Source organism: Aythya marila, assembly GCF_965140915.1.
Source record: "Aythya marila genome assembly, chromosome: Z".
NCBI lineage: Eukaryota > Metazoa > Chordata > Aves > Anseriformes > Anatidae > Aythya > Aythya marila.
This window is the reverse complement of record NC_139080.1, coordinates 18,893,556-18,918,664: the sequence shown is the minus strand read 5'-3', so window position 1 is coordinate 18,918,664 and position 25,109 is coordinate 18,893,556. Positions and strand designations below refer to the sequence as shown.

General features: G+C 39.4%; 1 protein-coding gene across 4 annotated transcripts in view; it reads right to left on the bottom strand.

The window, feature by feature from the left end:
• The window catches only part of IL31RA (interleukin 31 receptor A), a 37,560-nt gene extending 16,264 nt beyond the window's left edge, over positions 1-21,296 (bottom strand). For 2 of the 4 annotated variants that reach the window (XM_082783063.1, XM_082783064.1), the window contains exons 1-9: positions 21,025-21,296; positions 14,527-14,611; positions 12,152-12,448; positions 10,705-10,825; positions 7,557-7,741; positions 5,394-5,545; positions 2,748-2,913; positions 985-1,067; positions 257-473 (exon numbers count right to left, since the gene is read on the bottom strand). In XM_082783063.1, the coding sequence (XP_082639189.1) occupies positions 257-473; positions 985-1,067; positions 2,748-2,913; positions 5,394-5,545; positions 7,557-7,741; positions 10,705-10,825; positions 12,152-12,448; positions 14,527-14,611; positions 21,025-21,060 (1,342 nt within the window). In that variant the 5' untranslated portion in view covers positions 21,061-21,296. Of the gene's footprint in view, positions 1-256; positions 474-984; positions 1,068-2,747; positions 2,914-5,393; positions 5,546-7,556; positions 7,742-10,704; positions 10,826-12,151; positions 12,449-14,526; positions 14,612-14,843; positions 14,953-21,024 lie in introns of those variants that run through there. The other 2 variants (XM_082783065.1, XM_082783066.1) reach the window with 2 other exon arrangements.
• Between the last annotated feature and the right edge of the window lie 3,813 nt (positions 21,297-25,109).

Here is a 25,109-nt window from a genome sequence, read left to right as displayed (position 1 = left end):
CAATACACACTCTGATACATCAAATATATCAGATACACAACATCTGATAGAAAATATGACAACCGGTGAGATAATATTGTTCTAGTAAATAGTAATGGACTATACATATCTTTATACATCATACGACTCTCTATATGGTTCTAAGACAAAAGTCCTTAACACCACTTTGCTTCCACTATAACAGAACTTAAACAGAAATCAAGAAGATAATTTCTTTGTAAAGAGAAAAATCTATCACAATACTTAGAAATCTTACGTTTTTCATCAGTGGATGGAATCCTCAAAACAGCTGCAGGAGAACTTCCAGCAGAATTATAGGCAGTAACAGATATTATATATGCCTCTTCTTTTAAAGGTAATACAATTTTCTTATTGGTGATGATCTTTGTCATCTGAAGCGCAGCATTGTTTTCTGGAAAATACTGTATTTTGTAGCCTAGAATTCTCCCAGGGTGTGGAATGTTGCCTAGTAGCTATTAAAAAAATGTATTAATAAGCGTTTCACAGCATTATTTGTATTATCAAAACTATATATTTGATTAAAGACCACTGAATCTCTATAAACTAAAAATACATATGCTACAAAGATATGGTGGGAGGGATGGGTGGAATGTCTGCGTTGTTTGAATGAAGACATAGTCTAACTTACAAGAAAGTCCATTATTTCGCTTCTCAATATGGATTCCTCAGAACATCTCACTACTTCAGAACAGCAATCCGGGAAACACTTAGCATGTTTTATTTCCAGATTGTTATTAATGTTATTTTGAAAAACATTTCAGAACGCTATATTTCATTCTAAGAAGATATGTTACAAGATCATAGAAGAGTGTAACTCTTAAAAGGCTTTTCAGTTCTGATTTATTTCAGTGAGGTGTTTTTTTCCTGATGACAACAACTGGTTATATGTCCTACAACACTAAAACACTCCAGTTAACCACCAGCTGCAGTATATGATTATCAATTCATTAAAACCATATATACCTTCCACATAAGATGTACAGGTCTATTTCCAGCTGGGTGTGAAGATTCAATTATCCTCCACAAATCCACTTTTCCTGAGGGAGCTATTCAAAAACAAACAAAATCTTGAAATTTGTTATATTACAAAGATAGCATAATGTGGAAAAAAATCAAAGAATTTCAAAAATAGTCTGGGAGCAACTTACTAAAAAGAGCAACTTACTTCTATTTCTAATGTTGTGCCTTTTTTCTCTAACTAGTACAGCTTTTCCCTTTTTATGCAGCTAGCAACTTCCCTCTTCAAAATACATATATTTTTTCAGATTTCTGAAACCACTTACCACTTAACACTCACAGAATATTTATTTCATCTTTTTTTGTTGTTGTTAATTACTGTATTTTACCAAAGACAGACATATTACTGAGATTAAGGAAAAAAAAAAAGAGGAAGTACTATCTCCTTAGACAACTATGGTACATTTACTGACAACATTACATAAAATAGCAATTAAATTTTTTTGTTGTTGTTCTTAGAATATGTGATAGACTCTAATAGCTCGGTTCATTTTGGAGTAAACAGTGCTAGAAAGAGGAGCTAAGAAAGGTTCATTGTGTGTGTAAAAATACTTGATTTATGTAATAATTTCAAATTTATCAATGTTCTAGTCACTTATTTAGGCTCTATTTTTTAAGATTTTGGACATTAAAAAGTTCTCTCTAAACCTATGTATCATCTCTCATAGAAATTTTTCTTGTTCTTTCCATATGCTTCCTTCTGGTTTATTTTGTTAAGTTTTAGAGATGATTTTTTAGTCTTATGTCCTGGTTTTGACTGGCATAGAGTTAATTTTCTTCACAAAGGCTCAGATGATGCTGTATTTCACATTTACGATGAAAATAATATTGCTAACACACCAACATTTTATTTGATGCTGTGTAGTGCTTACACAGAGCCAGGGACATTTTTACTTCTCTCTTGCTGCCTTGCCAGCAAGCAGACTGGGGGTGCACAATAAGCTGGGAGGGAACAGAGCCAGGAGAGCTGACCCAAATTGATCAAAGAAATATTCCCTGCCATATGGCACTGTGCTCAGCAATAAAGGCTATGGAGAAAAGAAGGAAAGGGGGAACATTTGGAGTGATGGCATTGTCTTCCCCAAAAGCTGTTACACATTATGAGCTCTGCAGTCCTGGACATTGCAGAACATCTGCCTGTTGATGTAAAATCATGAATGACTTCCTTGTTTTGCCTGCCTGCATGCAGAGCTTTTGCTTTACCTAGTCTTTGTCTCATGCCACAAGCTTTCCTGCTTTTACCTTTCTGATTCTCCTCTGTATCCCACTGAAGGGTAAGTGGGCAAGCAGCTGTGTGGTGCTTAGCTGCCAACCAGGGTTAAAGCACATTATCTTGTTTTGCAACTGGTAATTTAATTTCTCTGATTCATGTTGCTGGACATACTTGCTACACTGTTTTTCTGCTACTATCCTACTTTGCACATGTTCGTTCTCCATGTACACCCTAATTCTTCCTCTCTTCCTATTTACTCATTTTCTTCCTTAGCCTTGTATTTTTTGCATTTAAATTACCTTTCAGACCTCTTTCTCTCCTTATCTGTCTTCCAGTTTTCCTTCTTCTATATTTAAATAAAATACATGCTTGTTTTGCTTAAACAACAGAATTATAAATTCAATAGATTGAATATGGTGAAAATACTGTTTGCTATTATTAAATCCTAATTCCTCAAAGAATACCCAAAGAAAAGCACACAATATAGTTACCCTACCTTTATCCTCTGTGCTTGCTGTTTTCTCTCTACACCATTCACTCCAGAATTTTGATTCAACACCAATACACCGAACAGCAACTGAATACTCTGTGGAGTCCCACAGACCTGTGAGATTAAGTGATACTACTTTCTCTTCAGAAGTCACTGCGACATTGTCAATTTCCTGTAAGCAGATGCATGAACAAAAATCACTTTTTTTCCTTTTAATTTCATTTTTCTTCATAACATCTTCTTGTAAAATTCCAGAATAAGAAGTTTCAGCCAAAGGTCTGGGCTGATTGACCTTGTGGCTTGAACTGTGTGCAGCTCACAAGCAACAGCAGAGCAGCTGTGCTGGTGCAGGAGGTCCTGGATAACTGTAGTTCCCAGCAGCAGGGATCTGTAGCGTTTGTACTGTGCACTTAGTCATATGGTCTGAATTTTTGGGTAGACCTGTGTGGTGCCAGGGGTTGGACACGATGATCTTTGGACGTCCCTTCCAACTCAGCATATTCTACGATTCTATGAACTGGGAAGTAACTGAGGACTGCTAAAGCCAATGATCACCACAGGTAATCTGCACCTTACAGCAGATGCATCCCCGGGGAGGCAGTGATCACCTGAGTCTGTGAGCCAGCAGGATATAAATTAGAAAATATAAAATTCCGGTACTAAGTTAAAAAAAAACAAAACAAAACAAAACAAAACAAACAACAACAACAACAACAAAAAACAGCATGGAAAATGGTGCCTTTCAATGGTGAAGGAAGACAAAAGCATGAGAAGTCACTGATGCAATATCTTCTTGGAAAAGTAAGGACAAGGTGAGTAACTTCCTCTTGTCTTAAAAAGGTCCCACTGAAGTGGGAAACTAGATCTTTGTTCCAAAACAAAAAGTGAAAGGAGACATGAAAATATTAGATCCGATGTATCAACCCATCTGGATTGACAACACAAAGTAGAAGCAAAAAATAGGCACTACGGAAAGATTTAAGTGTTCCTGTACAGAACAAGGGGTAGAATCACTACAGTAACATTAGTGTTTTCTCCTCCAAAATGCAAAAATTGATCAATAAGCTCTCCAATTTCAAACTGAAACAGGCTACAATTAATTTTCAAGCTGGCCTAAATTCTACAATGTCAGCAAAGGTAAGTAAGCTTTGGAGTAAGGGAGATTCCTTCTTGGGAGCCAATTTTAAACAGTAATGTCATGTAAGTGTACAATACTGCCAAAAATTTGTGAAAAAAAATTCTTGCCTTCTACCAGTTGAACAAAAAGTGAATCATACTATAACAAAATGCAAGCACCACTCCTTTAAACACCGGAATAAGAAGCACACTGCTTAATAAAACAATCTCTAATATCTGAAATTTTTAGTCCAACCTGATCATAAGAAACTGATTGCCAGAAATAGAAAACTACTTCAGTGAGAATGAATTCATGGACCTACAACACTCTGGTAGATAACAAGACTTCTTAGCCAACCTATAGCAAAAAGAACTTCAAAATTATTGTTAATCTCCTGCAGAACATTAAGTAGAACAGCAAATATCCCAGTCTAGCTTTTTGTTACTTGCCAAATGGCTGTGAACAATATTTAATTATAAACTTAGTGCATGCAGATAGAAAAACTGGTAATTTTTTTTTTTTTTAACTCAATAATTACAGTATACAGCAAAGTACTGATTTTTTTTTTTTATTATTTTTGGGGGGGGGGGGTAGGAAGGTTTAAGATTAAGAAAACAGCTGTCATTTGCTCAATCTTTCTTTTCCATACTTGTTCCAACAGACAGAAAAATGGCTTCTATATCTAACTGATTGTTTGATGCTGTCTTCATTGGCCATTGCCATTGGATTGACTACAGTAAAAATGTTTGCCATAAGAACATGAGGAGGATGCTAATTAAAAAGCACTTCAGCATCAGGAACTTTAGGTCTGACAACTACGATTAGTTACCTTGGTGACTTCTTCTCCTCTCCCAGAATTAAACTTATAATATGTTAAAAATAAATTAATAACCAAGGCCAAGAAAGGCACCTCAGTTTAACGAGCATAAAAAAAAAGGTCAAAGAACCTGACCTATTTTTAAATTTGAAGTAGGAAATCGTATGACTGGAAATGGATTCACTTCCATACTGAAAAGGATTGGAATAATCCATCTGAAAGAAGCCATAGTCTAAATAAAATTGTTTTCTTACAACACTCCTTCATTTAAGTGTCAGAAAGGTAGATTCAGAAAAATAACTTCCCTCATTTTCTATCTTGCAAAATTTATACTTGAAAATTAATATATAATTAGTCCCTCTTAATCTGATTTAACTACTGTAGTGGGGAGTAAATGCTGTTTTCATCATCAGGATGAAACAGGAAAATAAAATAATTTCACCAATTGTGTTTAACCGGTCATACCTTAGCCTATCACAGAAATATTCAGAAGTATGGTATGTACCAAAAGAGACATTGATCAAAAGGAGAGAAAATTAATCCTATATAACAAAACAATGAACTTAAGATCATGTATATCTAATTATGCTCTGCTGAAATGACAAGCTTTTATCATTATATCCAATTAGTTCTTCCCTCTTTTACATACAGCTTTCTATAACATTAAGAAATTAGACACAATCAAGTCCACATTCAGAAAAAAATGTAAGCAGCTTACCGAAGAGTTTGAATACAAGTTTCTATATCGAACCTGGCAGTTTAAATATTGTGCAGGTATAATATCCTCAGGTATTTTCCAGGTTACTGTGAGCAACTGCTTTATACCAGCAATTTTTTTTACGGAAAGTATTTCAGGAGGTTCAAATTTCTCTAGAATTAAGAAAGAAAAGTATTAACAGGTGAAAAGGGTTCAGAATACAAGTTCAGAATTGGTCTACATGCATTCCAAGAAGTTTAACTACTATCCTGGTAATGTACATTCCAGCAGAGAATTCACGTGATGATACTCACATATTGATTTCACATATTCACATACAGAATTCATACATGATTCCATAGACTTAACTCTACATATGGGAAGTTATCTGTAAGGGAGATTGCACACAACTAATTTCATGCTGACACACACACTCTCAAATAGATGTGCAGATTTCTTCTGTCTGTATTAGTGCTGAAGAACACTACCAGAGTCTCTTCTCAAAGACAACAGCAGGGAGAAGAAAAGAAGTGGGGCAGGAATGCTAAGGTCAAGCCCTAATTACAGATGAGGGAAGAGTTCAGTTGAAAAGGATTTGAAGGTGCAGTAATGTGAAGGAGACAATGGGAAAAGGATAGATTAGCACTGAGAAAAGAGATGGCTGGTACAGAGGATATGGAAAGTGACAAGGAGCCACAGCAGGCTTGAACACAAGGAATAAAGGAACACAGGGCTGGAGAGTTGACAAAGTGCTGCACCAAAAATACACAACTAAAAGCGTTATGCTGGCTTCCTCTGAAAGAGCACTAATAAGCCTTTTGAGCTCTTTGCACTGATTCTAGGATAACTGGCTCTTTACACTTCTTTAATATAGTTAAAACTTGTGCCTCATACAACTTCTTGCACAGTACACACAGCTGCTTCGAGGATACCTGTAAAGTACTGAGGAGCTGAATGTAACATACAGGGTGCGAGCAGAAGCACACTACTGTTACTGTGCTTATGTTATTCACAGTACAGCTCAGGGAAAGCCTTCTAGCTGGGAGTCAGCCTAGCTTCACCCTTGATACCAATATCTCACATGAGCCAGCAAATCAAATGCAACTCCACAACCTGCCACATGCATCGGGAAAAGAACGATTTTAGAGGGATGTGCATTGTTGCAGGGAAGAGTGACGATGCTGACCTTACCTGTCTGATACCAAAATCTTGTTTAATTCCACCAAAATGAATAGAAGAAAATGCAGCAAAGCACAGAGGGAGAAGAGGTAGACAAAACAGTACCATTGCTTCCAGGAATTACAGAATAGAATCATAGGTGATTTATTTATTTTTCCTAACCAGAAAGTAGAACAGCAGAATAAATGATGGGCAGATCTGCAAATAGGATATGATTCATTTACAGCCACATACTGCACTGACATCAGTACCACTCAAAAATACGCACAGTTCAAATACCACTTGTTTGACAAATAATTTTAGTATAAAGCCTTTACTTGTTAATAATTAAAAAACTTTGTAATTTACAATGGCTACTGCAGACATTAGCTAAAACACTGTTGAGGTACCTACTCCATGTTATGACTACAACTGTATCATTTTGATCACCTCTTTGTAAATCCAAGAAACTGCTGAAAATTGCTGCCTGTTACAAGCAGTTCAAAGAATCTTACACATTCAATGCAAACAGTTAAAATACAATGGGAGATTTGCTTCACTAAATTGGAAGCACCCAGATTTTAACAAAATAAAAACTGGGAGGAATAAAACATTTTAAGTACTTAATAACACACTTAATTTCATAAACTTTGTAATTTTATGTGTTTTTTTTTTTTAGGTAGTCCTGGGTGGAGCCAGGAGTTGGACTTAATGATTCATGTGGGTCTCTTCCAACCTCAGATATTCTATGATTCTATGAATTTTAACTAGCAATTAAAATGAGATTGTACTTCAAAAGCAAACCGATTTAAAAACAAATGAAACCTAAATAATTGTGTCAAAACTTACAATGAAAAAAAAAAAAACTATTTTCATATTTTCATTCTACAAAAACTAACTTTACATACAGAATTTGTCCCAGAGACCTCTAGGCCATATTCTACAGAAAGGGAAAAAGAATTGTGAAGGTGCCATCAGTTCAACATAATCTGTGCTGCCACCTTTACTTAATGCTTTTTTAATTACCTATGCTTTCCATAGTAATAGGAACACACTCTGATATAGCTTCACCCAAAACATTTTGAGCTTTCACTTGAAAACAAAAATAATTACTAAATGGAATATTTGGGTGACGAAATGAGCATGACTCGGTTTTGCTTCGGCAGCTGGAGAACTCTGAGTCCGGCAGAATCAGACCTTGTGTATTCTTACTAAAAATTAAAAGAGAAAAATAGCAGGAGTTAGCCGTTAGAAGATTTTCTCAGAATAACTCTGATTATTAGGTTGGGATTTAATTATTATATGTTTTTGAGGATGCAGGATTTTTTTTAATACTAAAAATCTCCTTAGGTAATACATGCATGCAAACAAACGTTCTTTCCTAATTGCACTGCTCCTGCATTCACTCTATAAAAACCAAACCCAATAAATAATGCATATGTATAGCCCACAGGGACTCAGCTTTAATTGCCATTAGTACGACAAATTCCAGCAAGTAGTAATGAAAAGTAAAAATGACTTAATGCGGGATTCATAGGTTATTATTAGTTTAGATTAAAATCAAAGAGCAGTGAAATAATCAAGTCACTCCACACAAGACCTCCTTTAACAATATGTATGTAGACACAGCTAGGAACACAAGCCTCATGACACAGCTACAAGATAGCATGCGGACCCACTGCTGGCCAGAGACGAGCCATGAGTGACACTGCTTGGGCCTCTGGGAGGGAAGATTGAAGAAGGCGGGGTGGGGGAGAGAAATCAACAAAACCAAGAACTGCTGTGCAACAGCACCTGGGAGAGAGTGATGAGAAATGTGAGAGAACCAGAGAAGCAGCCGTGCAGCCCCCAGGTGAGTGCAGCAGGAGGTGCTCCAGGCAGGCAGCAGCAGTTCCCCTGTGGCCTGTGGAGGAGCCCCTGGTGGAGCAGGCTGTCCCCCTGCAGCCCATGGGTCCCACATGGAGCAGATCTCCACGCTGCAGCCCCACCATGGGTGGAGGAGCCCCCGGTGGAGCAGGTGGATGTGGCCTGGAGGAGGCTGCGGCCCATGGAGAGCCCCCGCAGGAGCAGGCCCCGGGCCGGAGCTGCAGCCTGTGGAGAGGAGCCCACGCAGGAGCAGGGGGCCTGGGGGGAGCTGCCCCCACCCGTGGGGGACCCATGCTGGAGCAGTTTGCTCCTGGGGGATGGATGGACCCCGTGGGATGGAGCCGTGTGGGAGCAGAGCTTGAAGAGCTGCTGCCTGTGGGCAGCCCCCGCAGGCTCAGTTTGGGAAGGACGGCATCCATGGGAGGGACCCCACGGGGAGCAGGGGCAGAGAGGGACCGGGAAGGAGCAGCAGAGACGAAGCGTCAGGGACTGACCACAGTCCCCATTCCTGTTCCTCTGTGCTGCTTGGAGGGGAGGAGGTGGAAAAGGGTGGATGGGGAAAGGCGTTTATGGTTTGCTTTTAGTTTCTCACTGCTTCCTCTAGTTTCTTAGTAATAGGTAATAAGTCAGTCTCCCTGCGCTCAATCTTTTTTGCCCATGATGCTAACTGTTGAGTGATCTCTCTGTCTTTATCTCAGTCCTCGATCCACTTTTCAACATATTTACTCCCCTTTTCCATTTGAGGAGGGGGAGTGAGAGAGCAGTTGTGGTGTAGTTCAGCAGCCCAGCTGGGTAAATCCACCATAGTAGTGGTATAGTAACACAAACAGGGAAATTGATCTAAATGGTTAATGGTTAGATTTTACTGGAAATAGATCTGCAATTCACTGTGTGGTTAAAGAAAAAATTGTGCTGGTACAGGAAGGAACAGTATCAATACTTATTTTCAACATCTGGCACAGTTTATGGTTTCACGTGTTCAACTGGTACAAAACACAGAAACACTAGAAGCAGTAGGAAGTTCTACCTAACAAAGGTGGTCTAAAATGTCAAGCCTAAAGTAAAGACAAAACTAAAGATATCTTCCTGTCCTTCCATTTGCAAAAAAAAGATGTAATATGCTAATATAACTTACAATAAGAAAGTATTTCCTTTGGAGTCTACATTCCTTCCATTTCTCAAGGACATCTTAGGCATTTTAGAAAACTTCATGCCAGCATATTATCTACAGCCTCAAGCAGCAATATTATGAAAAACACATTGACGAGTGTATTTGATAAAATCTGTGCTGTTGCCTTCAAAACTGTATCTTGAGATTTGCCTTGAAACAACAGTGATTTCACTATTTTCACAATAACTTATGAAAATGTAAGCTCCTAAGCAAAATCTAAAATTAAAATTGAAAGAATCAAATAACTCTTCTCTAATAATGGGGTTGTGAAGATACTAAAAAGCACAAGACTGCATAACTTGTATTTGTAAATGCAAATCCCCAGATATGAGGATATGAGCAGACCAAAAAGGACAACTCTTGATTCTTTCACTGAGACAGTATGACTCCAAAGACTACTAGGTTAAAGCCTAATGCGGTCAGATGCTATTGCTGTTGCTCGTCATTATACTTTACGGTTTGCATTTTTTCCCCTACCCTAAAACAGCCTTCAGATGAGAGGTCTGGTTGTCAATCACTATACCTTAGAGTACTATACTACAAAAAATGCTTTGAATTAGAAAAGCACCTTGAAAACTTATTTAATGTAAAATAAATAAAATCTGAAATACCCCTATGTGCAACACCTTAGTACAAACTGTTGTATATGTTATTATTAGACAGAACAACAGGGACTTTAATGGTTTTAAGGGGGAATTGTTTAAAGTAGGGGAAGAAGGCATCTTTCCCCATTCAAACCAAGGACAGTTGGTAAGTTTCTTGGTTACAGTCCAACTAAGTGCCTCCATTCTGACTCAGCGGTAGAATATCTTAAATGATTATATTTGTACCTAGGCTTACTCAGTTTGACCTAATTAATAATGGTATTTCAGGGAAACAGGGGAACATCAATTCCAACAACGAGTTGTGTGCTGAGTTAAAAGCATTCATTGTGTTTATACAGAGTACTAGAACAGTATCAGGTTGTAACTTTTTTAACCATTATCAATCCAAAATAAATTGTGCTTACTGAGGAATGCCATGACACCGAACTACATGATGCTTCCAGGTTTATTTTAAACAGAAGTGAGAATATGATGGGGAGGGAGATAGCAGTCTTACCCCAGCACCCCAGTTCCTGATACATCCAATACTTACATTTTTCTGTAAAGAGTATAGGTTGTTGTAAGATTTGTTTCTCTTCCTGAAGTCCAGTTGCAGGTAAGTTCAACATTAAAGTAATAAATACAGGAAATATTTCCTGGCGTGTCTGGTGGAACTACAATGACCAAGGAGAAAAAAATATTCTTATAAACAACTTTAATATAAAACTTACTATGTTAGTCAGAAGGCCAAGCTTCACTATGTGGCTTTCACAGAACTCCTTTTTTTTTTCCTCTTATTGCCCTCAAAACTCTTCACAAAACCAAAACCATTCCTTCTTTCCCCAGGGAAGCACGAAGACTGGCGCCAACTGATTCTCAGAAAGTACTTAACTGAATGGGCCTGGAGGTATTTTTATAGTAGTTCATTAAACATATCAAAACAAAATATATTTTGTCCTGAATGTCTAAATACACTCCCTGTAAAGTGTCTGTAGGTAAACACCAGTCCAGCCACTAGCAGGAAAACAAAGATACAGCAAAAATGTACAAGCATTGTCTGAAAGATAAAGCTCCTCTTGGTTCCTTCTCAAAATACCTAGCCACATACCTTACTAAAACTGCTAAACTAAGAAGCCTGGATGGCCTCAGACTGCAGAAGACAACTTCCTGGAAAATGTATCTATGTGACCTTGAAGCAACCACTAATTTCACTTATAAGCAAGATGGCACAAAGGAAACAATCCATAAAAATGTAACACCCTCAAAGATACCTGCGTTAAACACAGACTTCACTCACTAGAAGAAATTGGAGTTGAAAGGAAGAGAACTGCTCCCACTGAAATACACTGACAGAAGTATTATTTTGCAGAACTGGCTTCTTCACTGTTCTACCTAGCACATTTCTTAAAAAGATCTTTTTGCTTACAGCACACTTCACTTTGCAAACCATCAGTATTTTCTGCTGTTCTTTATTCTGTGGGTTTATCTCTCTGCATTTACCGCTTCCTTACTAGAATGGAATCCCCATGCATGCATTAGTGTAAAATGGACTTAACCTGCTCAGTAAAATAGAGAAGTAGTATTTATATTTATCCTGCAACTTTCTCCAGATGAGACTATGATTATAATTTTTCTGGAACAGAGGATTGGAAAGGAAATCATCCCTTGAGAAGGCTTAAGTTGGCTAGGCTAGACATGAGAAATAATCAAAGAGAAGGATCTAGTTGTCTCTGAACTCAACAAAAACCACCCACTGCTTTAGCTGGTCAAATCAGGGTCAGATTATGGATTAGCATCAATAAGGATTGCCAAAAATTTCATGCTTTAGTTTAGGGAAAAAAAAAAAAAAAAAAAGATACTTGAATAAAAGGTCTTATAATGCCCCAAGCCAAACAAACAAGCAAACAAAACTAGGTCCAAAAAAAAAAACAAAAACATGACAGTAAGTTTTGTTTAATATAACAAAAATATTAAAAATTTTGTCCCATATTTCTACTTACAGCCAGATTTAACTTCTGTGTGAACCAAAAGTTGTTCTTTGCCTAAGTACTTGATGAAACATTTCACATGTGCTTTGTTGTAAGTGAAATTATGGATGATTACACTAGATACAGTCTCATTCACAATGTTATAGTTTTCCTGAGCAATCAATTCATGATTTAATTTCCAGATGATGTGGCTTGCATTTCTTTGAGGCGTATAGTGTTTTCCAAGAACACAAAACAGTTTCAGGGTGGATCCTCTTTCAATTTCAGGAGATGAAGGAAAAATGTCAGCATCTCTGATAGATTTTTCATCTAAAAGCAAAATTAAAGATATCACATTACCTAGATCCTTTCAACATACCTGCGAAAAAATGCTACCTTATTTTGCCATCAACATATACATGTATGTCTACACATCATTTAATTTGATTTTTTTTCAAATGGAGTTCAAATAAAATTGTCAGATAATCCCTTGAATCAGATTTTGCTGATACTGAGTATGTAAACTCAGTTTTTACAAATTACTATCTTAATACAGGTATTGTATAAGAATTATGTTTCCATACTTTCCCAGATAGAGTGGAGAAGGTTCAACTCGTGTGTTCCTTAATAGAAGTAAATGAAGAAAGGAGGCTGTTGCCATTTAAATGTTTTTAAAAACCTGTATATAAAAAGTACACCTGCAATTTCATTGTATCATTACTATTGAGTATGTCAGGAAGTACATCAAACTGTTAAGTTTAAAACCTATAACCAGGCTGCAGTATATTTCAATGTTTCATTAGGATTTTTACCCTTCACAGAATTTAAAATCCCAAACACAGTGCAGGAATTGTATGTAAAATGTACACAAAAGGAAAACACAGAAGGAGGGTGAAGGAATGAACTCAAAGATCTCATAGAGAACTCAAAAAGTGTAAGAATCACCCAAAGGAATCCTGCAAGGAGCTATTTTATCTATTTTACTGTTGCTACTTGTTTCTTGGAGCCAAATTTCATAAATAAATCTGCTAAATAAAAAACAAACAAAAGAACATCTTTCAGACATAGAATTTTGTTTTGCTGGAATTAAGAAATTAAACCAAATATTAAACTTTCTTCCTTGTTTTCTGCTAATTCTCTTCTGGTGTATTTTAACCCTTATGTGATTTGATTCTGTCTATCTTTTTGCTGTCTTTTTGTTTCAAAGTAATTTATTTTAATTTCAAATTAATTAAATAAAACATAACTTTGTTTTTAATACTGCTACACAGTTTCCTGTGTATCACATATAAGCATTCAGCTGCCCTGCTTCATATAGTTTAAGCTTCTGCAAACATATGCATCCCCTCTTCCATGTAATCCCCAAACAATTTGAGATGCCATTATGTAATACACTACTGTTGTGTGTTAAATTATATGCGACAAATTGCATTGAATTGTCAATTACCATCAGTCATTATTTCAGTCTGGCCTTGTGATTTCCTTTTCTAACCTATACTATTCAACTTAATCGGTATAAAGTGCCACTGTTGTCACAAGCAGCATTTTTAATCCCCATGTCACTGATTCACTCTGGTGCTACTCCCTTCCCACGTCAGAATGCCTAACTGTGTAAGAGAACTACAGGGAAACTGAAACAAATGAAAAATAAGAGCTTGGTGAAAATGCACATAGTTTTCCACGCAGATCGGTTTTGTAACCACTTCAAAACCGGCCATACAAACAAGCACTGCGATGGAAGGAGATGGAGATCCAGAGGCAGAAGGTGAGCAGGACTACAGTGTTTCTCCCAGCTTCAGCAGTTACGCAAGCTTAAATTGACGGTGGAGCTGCCTGATTTATTTTAAAAAATGACATTCACATACCATTAAGAAACTTGTAAAATTAGGGATAATATAAGAATGTTAGTAGTCATGGCATGAATTTATGAAAAAAGTAATATGTGACCTAAACCTGTCCCGAAGCAGCACACATTAACTGCTCTTTTAGTGCTCACATGTTACATAAATGTTAATTTGTTCCATTTACAGATCTCCAAAGTTAACAGTCTTGACAACCTAACAAGAATTGAACTATGTATGGTACGACTTTCTGGTGCAGGCTCCTCCTATATCCTGTGCAGCAGAGAAAGAGTTACCCAGGTAAGCTTTAAAATATTCTTTTTTAAAAACACAAAAGAAAACAAATCCAGGCTGCAACAATCATAATTTGCATTCCACAAAGAGATCAAGAATGCTATAAATTAATTTTTCACACTACTGTACACTACTTAATGTGTACAGTATGGTTCTATTTTTAATTATATATTTTTTTTCATTTTAATAATGCTTGGACATTTTACTTGGTGAAAGACACCTTTCAAAAATTTTTCTTATGGCAAGACAAGTGCTAGTAATAAGGAAACAAACCTGCTATAGAACTTCCGCAGAGCAAGATGAACATCCAAATCCAACAGTTGAACATTTCCTTTTCATAAACTATGGGCAGGAAACACTGTCATAAAAAAAAAAGGAAGAAATATATACATAAAAATGATATACTTCAAGTAAAGGTGTCCCTGTAACTTTAATACTTTGCAAACATTTATGTAAGAGTTAATGATGATTCACTCGGATTGAAGTTTACTTTATCTCAGTGTAAGTTTCCTGCACAATGGAGAAATCTGATGCAGTTTTCCTAAGGTAAGTGTTTGAGTTTTCCATAACAAAGAGAGAGGTAAGCACACCTGAAATCCTTCTGGGGGTGATCCAGTCTGCCTTCCAATGCCAGCGTAAAGAATGGTTGAAAAATGCCTTTGTGTCTGTGTGAAATTCAGCCTGCCTAGCTATCTTCTGCAGAGAGACATTTAGCAAGGCTGATTCTTTTAAAATGTCTACAAGAGAACTACATTCCATTCAAAAATAAAGGAAAATCATAATGGTCAGGTGAATCCAAAAAAGGCTTTACCAACTTCATAGGAACATGCACCAAAGATTACCACAGCTTTGTCGTAAACAGTGATGCAGTCGGTACTTTATGAGCTAGGAGACCAGTGGTTGCTGAGAAACTAACACTTCAAAAATGATTAGTGGTATCAACAAAACTGAGCAAAATAATCAAGAGCTGTACAAGATGTGCCTAATCAAAGCTATGACAGAGTAGGAAGGGTAAGCCCAAGAGAAATCAAGTCTGCGCAGTAATGGGTTACAGATGCTGCACTGGCGTAAGTACTTTTTTCTGCTTCAAGAAGTACATCATCTTATTAAGTAGTTAAATAAAATGTTTTGTAGCAGCTCCATGAATATGGCTTTAATCTTGGAGGAAATGCTCATTTATGAGAACACCAAATCCTGTGTGTGGCATGCGAAGATAAGCATGTATAACTGTTCACAGGAAAGAGCTTATGGCATTTAACATAATAAAGCTCTATTATTCTTTTTTGTAGTCTTAACTACTAGCAACCTGCAACAAAAGCTCAATGTGTTCTCTATGTTGTAAGGACTTCATGAAATAAAACCAACAGTTCAAAACAGTTTTTTCCTAAAAAAGAATCGAGAAAAACGTTTGCTCGTTTAAGAAATCGCACACGTAAAAGTGTTACAAGAATGGTCTGGTGATGGAAAAGTCACACCATAAATTCAGACTTGCTGAAAGGGTGCGACACAAAACTGGGAGGAAGAGCTGATAGAGCAGAGAGTCATGCACCATCCAGAAAGACCCTGACAGGCTGGACAGGTGGTCAGGTGGGCTGACAAAAACCTCACGAAATTCAACAAGGAGGAGTGCAGAGCCCTGCACCTGGGGAGTAGCAACCCCAGGCACCCACACGGGCTGGGGGCGTCCCAGCTGGGAAGCAGCTCTGTAGGAAAGACCCCCTCCTGGGGGTCCAGGTGGACTCCAAGCTGAACGTGAGCCAGCAGGCTGATGGTAACAAGGCTCACACTAGGCAAGGTATTGCCAGCAGCTCAAGGGAGGTGATCCCTCCGCTACGTTCAGCACTGGGCGGCCACCCCAGAGGAGTACTGTGTCCAGTTCTGGGCTCCCCAGTGCAAGGGAAACACAAAAATACTGGAAGGGGTGTAACAAAGGGCCATGATGATGGGTGAAGGGACTGAGCATCTCTTTTACAGCTGGGACTGCTTCGCTTGGAGAAGAGGAGGCTCATAGGGATCTCATCAATATACAGAAACACTTGAAGGGAGGGTGCGAAGAGAACGGGTCCAGGCTCTTTTCAGTGGTGCCCAGTGCCAGGCCAAGAGGCAAGGGGCACAAACTTCAGTGCAAGAGGTTCCTTCCAAACACCAGGCAGCACTTCTTCCCACACTGTGCGGTGAGGGAGCCCTGGCACAGGCTTTGGGGTCTCCTCCTTGGGGATCTCCAAAAACACCAGGACGTGGCCCTGGGCAGCCTGCTCTGGGTGTCCCTGCTTGGGCAGGGGTTGGGCCAGATGGGCCCTAAGGTCCCTGCCAGCCTCAGCCCTTCCATAAGTCTATGAAAGATACCTAGAAAAGCTAAAAGCAGGTCAGCAAACAAACTGCATGAGCAGAACCATTTTCCTCAACAAGAGTTATTTAAAAACTCGATTAATCAAAACGATTTCTTGCAGGAAGGGAAAATCACAATGAAGGTATTTTTTAAAAAGGTAATATTATTGATGAAAAAAGGCTGCCTCAACACCAAAACAACTGTTCTTCCATTTTTCATTTTGAAATTTATTAAGTTATTTGGAATTATTATGGTTTAAAATATATAAGTAAATCAGATGAAAAAATGACCCTAACCAACTTCTCATTACATTTTCTATGTAGAGCTGTTTCTCGATCAGCTTTCCTCCCTTTCTTTCCTATTTTTCAGGATGGGAAAGTTTCTTCCACTCAAACCTAATTGAATATTATTTTTAAACTACACAAACACATACTTCTGAATGCAATGCAGCTGTTGCGCCATGCATAGAGGACATGGTACATTTATAAGTGGAACCAGAAGTATTTCTTTAGCCTGCATAAAACGTAAGCCCAGTAATTTTCAAGAATTTCTAACGTTTTTGTTGGAACCTAACAGGGTGGCCTTTCCCACTAGGTATAAATACAGCTCTCTTAGCAACTGACAACAAAAACTGAATAGTGATTGTAGCCTTACATTCAGTCTTTAGCAGCAATTGGAGGATCTCTACCATGCGAAGCGACAGACTGCTCTATCAGCAAATGCTGATTGCCAGGAGCCCTAGTGTGAGCTACCCTAGTGAATTCAATTGGAATTAATACAGAAAAAGAATGAGATTCATTTGGAAAAGGTGTAAGCACAGGTGTCCTGAACTCTACTATTCAAATCTATCAGTGTTTACAGAAATCCTGAAGGGAAGGAGGGCATTTTGAGGCAAATAAACCCAATGTGAACTTCAGTCTTGTTCCTATAAAACAGGCTGCAGAAGCATCGGCTTCCAGGACCCGTTCCAAGGGTGAGTACCAGTGGATATCAGAAGAGGAAAAGAATAGATTTCTCTGCACAGGTCAGAGCAGAGAGTGACATGCAAGCATACTGGAGGAAGCAGCAGAAGTGAGGGACAGTCAATTTCCTCTCTGAATTCTCTAATCCCTACAAATCATACTTTGGCAAGCCCATTCATGGGAAAAATGGCAAACACTGTAGTAAATGATCCTGAGCACACTGGTTTTGTGACCTGCAGTACTCAACTGAGCTAAAAATACTGTTAGCTGAACCTTAGTCCAGGAAAAATAAAACTTACAACTTTGACATTTAAATAAAATTTCACTTGAACAGTAATTAAGCACATTTTCTGATGTGCTTACATCAAAAACAAACTTATTTAAATTTGAAATTATGGCAACTTGCCTTAAAACCCATCATTAAAATTACTACTTATTACTGAAATAAACTCAGAGTATTATTCAAATAATACAGCTTTATTGAGAAAATAGAAACCAGTAAGTTTCCAGAGACATCTGAAGAAGCAACATGGAGAAGAGCCTCTTGAAGCTCAGTGCCAACTTGTGACGGCAGACTTGTTCTACATATGTCATAGTGGGAAAAAAAAGAATAGAAACAAAGGCTGTAATCATTAAGTTCAATGACTTGTTAATTTACAAACTGCAAGTTAACTAGAAACTGAAAAAGCAGGAAAGACATTTTCCTCTTTCAGCCTCTAAATAATAATAATAATAAACAAAAAGGCACAACAGGATAAGATACTTTTGTTCTAAAATCCTGAAGGACATAGTGACAAGGAAAGGTCAGTTCAGCTAAAAACTACTGATAACATTTATTGTTTACGACACATCGAGGTTACAGATGCAAAACTTGTCTTGATAAACCCTTTCCTTTTGTATAGAACGTTATTTAGCAGTGTATTAAATATTAACACATTCTGATATAAAATGCTATACATTATCTTTAAATTCCAAATTTCACCTAAATACAGCTTGATACTAATAAAAGAAAAATGTGTCTAGTAAGTAGAACAGAATTCACTATTCTCTAAACAAATACAAATATAACAGATAGGCCTTTAAATTTATCTTTTGGTACAGATGCCAAGCTAAATAAAACAGCTGCAGAACAAGTATCTGTTTGCCAGTATATTAATATATGAAACCTCATAATAAATACTTTAATTTTAGTGGAAAAGCTTAAAGCTACAAACACAAAACAAGATTTAATTTCTCTATTTTACATATAAGCGTCCCTTTTTTTTTTTTTCATTTTAAGTACATAATCAGATCTGACTTGATAATGCTTACTAAAAGAAAGGTCAAGACATCGATGCTACCAGAACTGAATGTTGGCCACTACTAGAGACAACTGCAGATCTACTAGCCGCACAGTCATTCCTTGTTTTTGTTTTACCCGTGGGAAAGAAGAAACAGTGGAGCAAGGGCTTAAGTAGGAATCATGCACAGGTCTGATCCCGGGCTTTCCTTCTTAGCGTGAGCTTTTTGGGAACCCCAAATGTTAGAGTATACTTTGAAACATGATTTTGTGTCACACCTTGGTAGGACATTATTAGGTAGGGTCGTTACCTCTGTGCCCCCTCCTTGAGAAAAGAAGGATGACCCAAAGAAAAATGGAGAACAAGACAGATGCCTGTGCCATAGTAAGCAACCAGATGAGGAATCTGGATGATCCCTGCAGAAGGATCCATGCACTGTGCTTTAAAGGAAGGTATAACTCTTAATAAGAGAGGTTTGAGTTCTTTTTTTTTCCCACCTAAACCACAACCAAAACCCTTCCTTACCTCCCAAACCTGGCAATTGTTTTAACCTCAAGTTCATAAGGAATATGCACCTGTCAGACAGTAAGAGGGAAGATTTCCTGTACTTCTTCAGAGCATTTGTTCACCTGTCCAGCTTCACCTCATAAATTAAGATCAGTTCTAGGTGCTCCAGAGTAAAACCCACATCCACTTAAGTAACGTTTGCAACTGTTTTACAAAAAAGACAAAATTTTCCTGGAACGTTCAGAGGATCAGCTACAGCCCAGTTGCAGATCCTTCCACAGTGCTGCCGGTGTTAGGAGAATAGGGGTAACAACGCAGGTAATCCCGGTCTCCCAAAGACAAGAATCAAAGGAAACAACATGAACACGAAATATCACTATCAGTCAAAAAAGATGACTGCGACCATGCACTTTACATGCCCACACAACAGCCATTCTGAAAAAGAAACATAATCATCTATCCTGGATCACATTAAAAACCCATCTTACAGTCACGGCTGATAATGAGTTTTGCACTTACACAACTGTTGTAATATTTATTCTTGGGTTTAGTAGTTAGTTGGTAATACTGGCAATAACTATGCAATATTTTGTCTCGTATCTTTCTCAATGATTAAGAAGGTCACTCTGCATGGCCTGAATATCCTTCTGCTTCTCTATATGCAAACACCTAAACGTACTCATCTCAAGTTTATACAAATGGAAGTATCATACTCTTCAACAGGTTTGTTTTCCATTTCCTTTGGTTATTTTTCTATATCCTCTTTTGAAGGTTCGCTATTGCTTCATACCCTTCCTAACGTGCGGACACAGTATCTGAATAATTAGCGCTGGGTTTACAGGAGTGGGTTACAGCTCCATTGCATTAATGCAGTTAATGTGTAACATTGCAGGGAAGCCTCTACACAGCCCACCTTCCCCAGTTCCTTCAGTTTTCACTGCGGGATGCCAGACAGATGCCTTCCTCGCTCAGGTTGTTAAAGGAACTTAAGATCACTACCAGGACTCCTACCTGCTAATTCCTCCTACCGCACGTCTAAGCACAGCATCAGCCCTTTTTCCCCAACAGAGGAGGCAGTCTTTCCAAGACAGTTTTTTGTCCTGCTGAGCATGGTCTGTATTCTTTGATCCAGATGTATTTATCTCACTATAAGCCTGCAGGCGACAAGTGACACGTTTCACCCTGCTGACACCGATCATCTCGTAGAGGTTGCGTGTCCGGTCTTCCATTTACTGCCCATAGCGTAAACTCGTACTAGCAATATTTTTGTACCTCGGTCAAAACTGCTGGCTCAAACAGAACTGTGGTGTGAAACTAACTGCAATTACGGGACCTACTAAAACAAACAGATTTTGAGATCTGCCGGCTGATGTTCCCTGCAAGTCCCAAATACCGCCAAAAAAAAAAAAAAAAAAAAAAAAAAAGAAACAGATCCACATTGTCACTGTATATAAATCAACACTGTAACGTTCAATACTTTATGACACAAACCTAGAGGGGTTTTTTCTCCTCTTTCCCTCCCCTCTCCCATTTTGAAGCCTGGTGCTAGTGGTCAGTCTGTGACCGAGGGACCCGCACTGACCGCTCCGCTCCTTCAGCCTGATGCACGGCGCTTTCCCCGAGCACAAAGCCACCCTTTTCCCCCAGTGCCTCAGCTCTCAGAAGTTTGGTTTCAGCTGTTGCGGACACCCACCCGCAGGGGACAGCCCGTAAGGACGCGCAGCCCCATGCAGCCTCCCCATGCAGCTCAAGCAGCGGGCTCGTCGTGTAGGGCGATACCTGCGGCAGGCACGGAGCTCGCAGCAATTACTGCACCTCGCAGGGGGCAGGAGCTGTGCAGGCAGGGCAGGAGAGGCACGGGGCCGCAGCATGGATTCTGATACCCGGCATTTAGCCCCTCCGCAGCGGAGCTCACAGCGGCCGGCAGCTGCCAGGGAGCTGCCGTGCGAGCAGCCCGCCCGCTGCCCGGCACGCCCCGAGCGCGGAGGCCCGGCCCCACCGCCCGCCCCGTGTCCCTGCTCCGAGCCCCGGGGCCGCCTCTCTGCCTCCCTGCCCGGCCCTACCCGGCCCTACCCGGCCCTGCCCGGCCACCCCACCTTTAGGGCCGGGTCCCGGCCCCTCACGGCCCGCCCGCCATGTTCTGGGGCCGGCCGTGGCGCGGTCAGGCGGAGGGGCATGGCGGCGGCCCCGAGCCCAAAGGGAGGGTGGGGAGAGGGGCCTCGCCCGCTGTGGGCACGCTGAGACCCGTCTGGTGTTTTTTTGGGTACAGATGGGGTGATTCAGCGGTGCCTGTGAGAGGCGCAGACCTCCAGAGGGGAGCGCGTGGGTTAGGTTAATAGGCAGCACGCCTCATGCATTATTCAGGGCATCAGCACCATTAGGATCAGCCGAAGTTATGGTCCCTTTTAAAGCTGTGTGCCGGCTAATGGCAGCCATCAGCAACAGCGGAATAAAAGGAAAAAGTATCAGGAGGAACATTGCAATTAAGAGGGATACTGTGAAGTCAGCAAATGGAGATGCAAAGTCCCCAGCAAACTGCCTCTTAAGCACCAATGGGACCTTTCTGAGCAGACAGTCTCTGAGAACAGATAACACACCTCAGTGTCTTAATACAGATATCATCCAGGGATCTTGTTCCCGATCCAGCAGGAAATCCACATTGGTTTAGAGTGTTTATGCTACACTATCTTCACAGGGAAGAATAAGCAACAAATTTATGTGAAAAACCTCTGGTAAAACCAGTGAGGTTAGAGCTGTCACCCCTAATCAATTATCTCACCCCTCACTCAGGCCCATCGCCTCTTTCACTGGGGAGATGGGCACTGGTGGGGAAGGTCACGCTGCCTCTCTGCTCCACAGCTGCCCACTGTTGGCAGCCGAGGTCCCCTGGCCCCTCCGGCATGTCTCCATTGCATCTGTCCCGTCTCCAGAATCTCATACCTGTTCACTCCTGGGAGGACTCAAGAAATGCCCTTTTTGTTTAGCTCGAGTGTTTCAAGAAGCCACAACCAGCCCATACAGCGGTCGCAAACAAGCAGCAGAGCCGTGCTCAAGAGTTCCAAAGAGCAGTTTCAGACATTTACCGTGCACATGCACCCACAATTTGCTACCTGAGAGCACTCACAATTTGAACTGCTTTCTGCCTACAACTACCCAACCCCACTGCTGATCCCAGTCTGTAAATGAGCAGGCTGGCTGACAGACCAGAATGCCCCAAGCACAAACCCTACCCCTCAGGCCAAGCTGGCGTTGTGCCTGCACACTTTGCACCTGGAGCCATCAATTCGGACACCCACTTCATTGACTGGTTTCTCCTGCCTGTACTTGTCCAGCTCCTATTTGCTTGCCTCCTTCCCACAGGGCAGCCCTTTACACCCACCACCTCAGCAGCCACTCCAACTTTCAGAGCACCCTTGAGTCTTCATCTCTTTAGCTAGCCCCCTTCCCTTCACCAACTAATTCAGCCAGGTAGCCTGCTGATCCCCTTTTTATTTTTCAAATGATGTTGCAACCCCCCCACGATCTATGCTGTCAGTATAAGGCTGCATTGCACTGATGTTTCTAAATTCTCTCTCCTATTTAGAAGTATTTTATGATGTTAGTATGACAGCAGTGTTTTGAAAACTTCCATTTATTATTAGATAACTTCCATTTATTTTATTATTAGATAACACAAAACAGAACTGTGATTAAACAAACAGACTTGAACTGTAAACTAAGCTTTCCTTGATACACTAGAATTTCTTCTTAAAGAAATGGTCAGGCTTTGTTGTTGCTGGCAGCTGTATCCTGGACTTGATCTATTGCCACCTGTAATAACAGATTAACACAGTACATTGTTTTAATCAACTTGATGAAAGATGTCTCAATCTTTTAAAGTGATGAAAACTACTTTTGCTAGGTCTGGTACAACTTAAGCACTTGCTTAACTTTTTAAGATCTCAAGTCATCCCTCTGGACTAGGCACAAGCTCTAATTAAAGCTCCCATAGTTGTAAATGCGTTGGTGGACTTGTTGCACTTAAACCATTCCAGGATGCAGAGGACATTTCAGGAAAGCAGAAATAACTCTTCCACTTACCACTCTCTGTAATGATTAGTAGGTAAGGAAAAACCATCTTAAAATAAATGATTATGTGACTAACCAAAAATGATTAACCATAGAAGACTGGAAACCCTTAGGGTGTAATAGAAATCATGCCAAAAATATGTCGTCACATCCACACTTAGGGGTGCTTATATCCACTTTGCACTAGAATGCTCTAAAAGGACAAAACTTCTACTTTGAGTGGCAAAGAGTCAGGCTGTTCTTGGAACTTCAGGGAAGAAAATACCCTCAAAAGGAAGACTCTTTTCATTGCCCTATCTTCTGTACCTATGATCCTGTGGGTGGTGATTCGTGGACGGCTGCCTCAGGGACCTGAAGATCTCGCATGCTACTCCCTGAAGGAAGGAATTTGTGCTCTCCCTACGGGTAGGATGAGACAGGACACTGAAGAACTATTGCTAAAATCTGACCCTGATCACTCATTTGTTAGATCACAGTAGCACAGTTCTGAGAAAAATTTATCTTCTGTATTATCTATGACCACACATTATAAAGTTACTAATCAGTGTACAATTACAGTGAATCGGTATAAATTAACACTTTGGCAGGCAACAGAGAATTGTGTAATGAAGTAGAAAAATTAGATGCATTTTCACTGGTCAGTCTGTAATTTGACTTTGCAGAATTTAATTGTGCAGTCTTGATGAAAGCAGCTTTGATGAGAAACAGAACTTTAGCAAAGTGTGTTTGTTGTTGTTTGTTTGTTGTTTTTTGTTTTTGTTTTTTTTTTTTTTTACTGTGAAATGGTTGAAGACTCTGTGATATCTTAAGAGAAGTGTGTGAGAGAGGGTGACAACTGAAACATAACTTTTTCTGAAAATAACCCAAATATCCAGGAAACCTGCAAGCATTCAGAAGTGTAATTCTGAGAAGCACTCAACCTACATCACACCAAGTTGCATGCACACCTTTGTTTGATCCCTCCAGTTGGGATGCAAAACTTGTAAAATCAAAGACACCTCAGCGCTGAGCTGTTTAAGAAGAGAACCAAAACATTTCAAAATTTCAGAAAAAACTGTATCAATGGGCAAAACAGATAGTAATGACCAGGAAAAGCAGAATGGCCATGTCCATGTTAGCTTCTTCACCAATATCCAGAGAAAAAGCCATTGCTCACTGCTGTTAGCAAGGGAGAAGTCAAAGTGCACATGGTAGCAAAATGTTTTGAGAAGACAGCACCAAGATGCTACTCTGCCTCACAAATCTCTAGCAAAAGTGAAATCAATCCTAACTCTCCTCTTAACTCTGCCCTTTCCATATACTCCCACTCTGCCCACAGCTCTCCTGGTTCCCCAGCAATACTTTCTCTTATGCTGCTGTGAGAGAATCCATAAAATCTCGATGAGCCGTTCTCCTGAAAACCACACTTTCCCAACACTTGGGGCAAAGTATTGGCTAATTCAAAAAGCAAAGCCATAACTTTATTTCCCTATTAAATTGTAATTATAATTTCATTGCAGAAGGATGTAGAAAAATGCAACATCTTTGGTTAATACAGGAATCTTTGTTTACATTAAGCCAACTGTAATTACAGCATGTTAGTAAAATCCAGTTAACCAAGACTTTAATTTATTTTTATAGAATACCACATTCTTTGTGGACAGGTTGTGTAACTGGAAAAAAAAATAAAGCACTCTAACTTTCTGTTTTACTTTTTACTTTATTTATTAC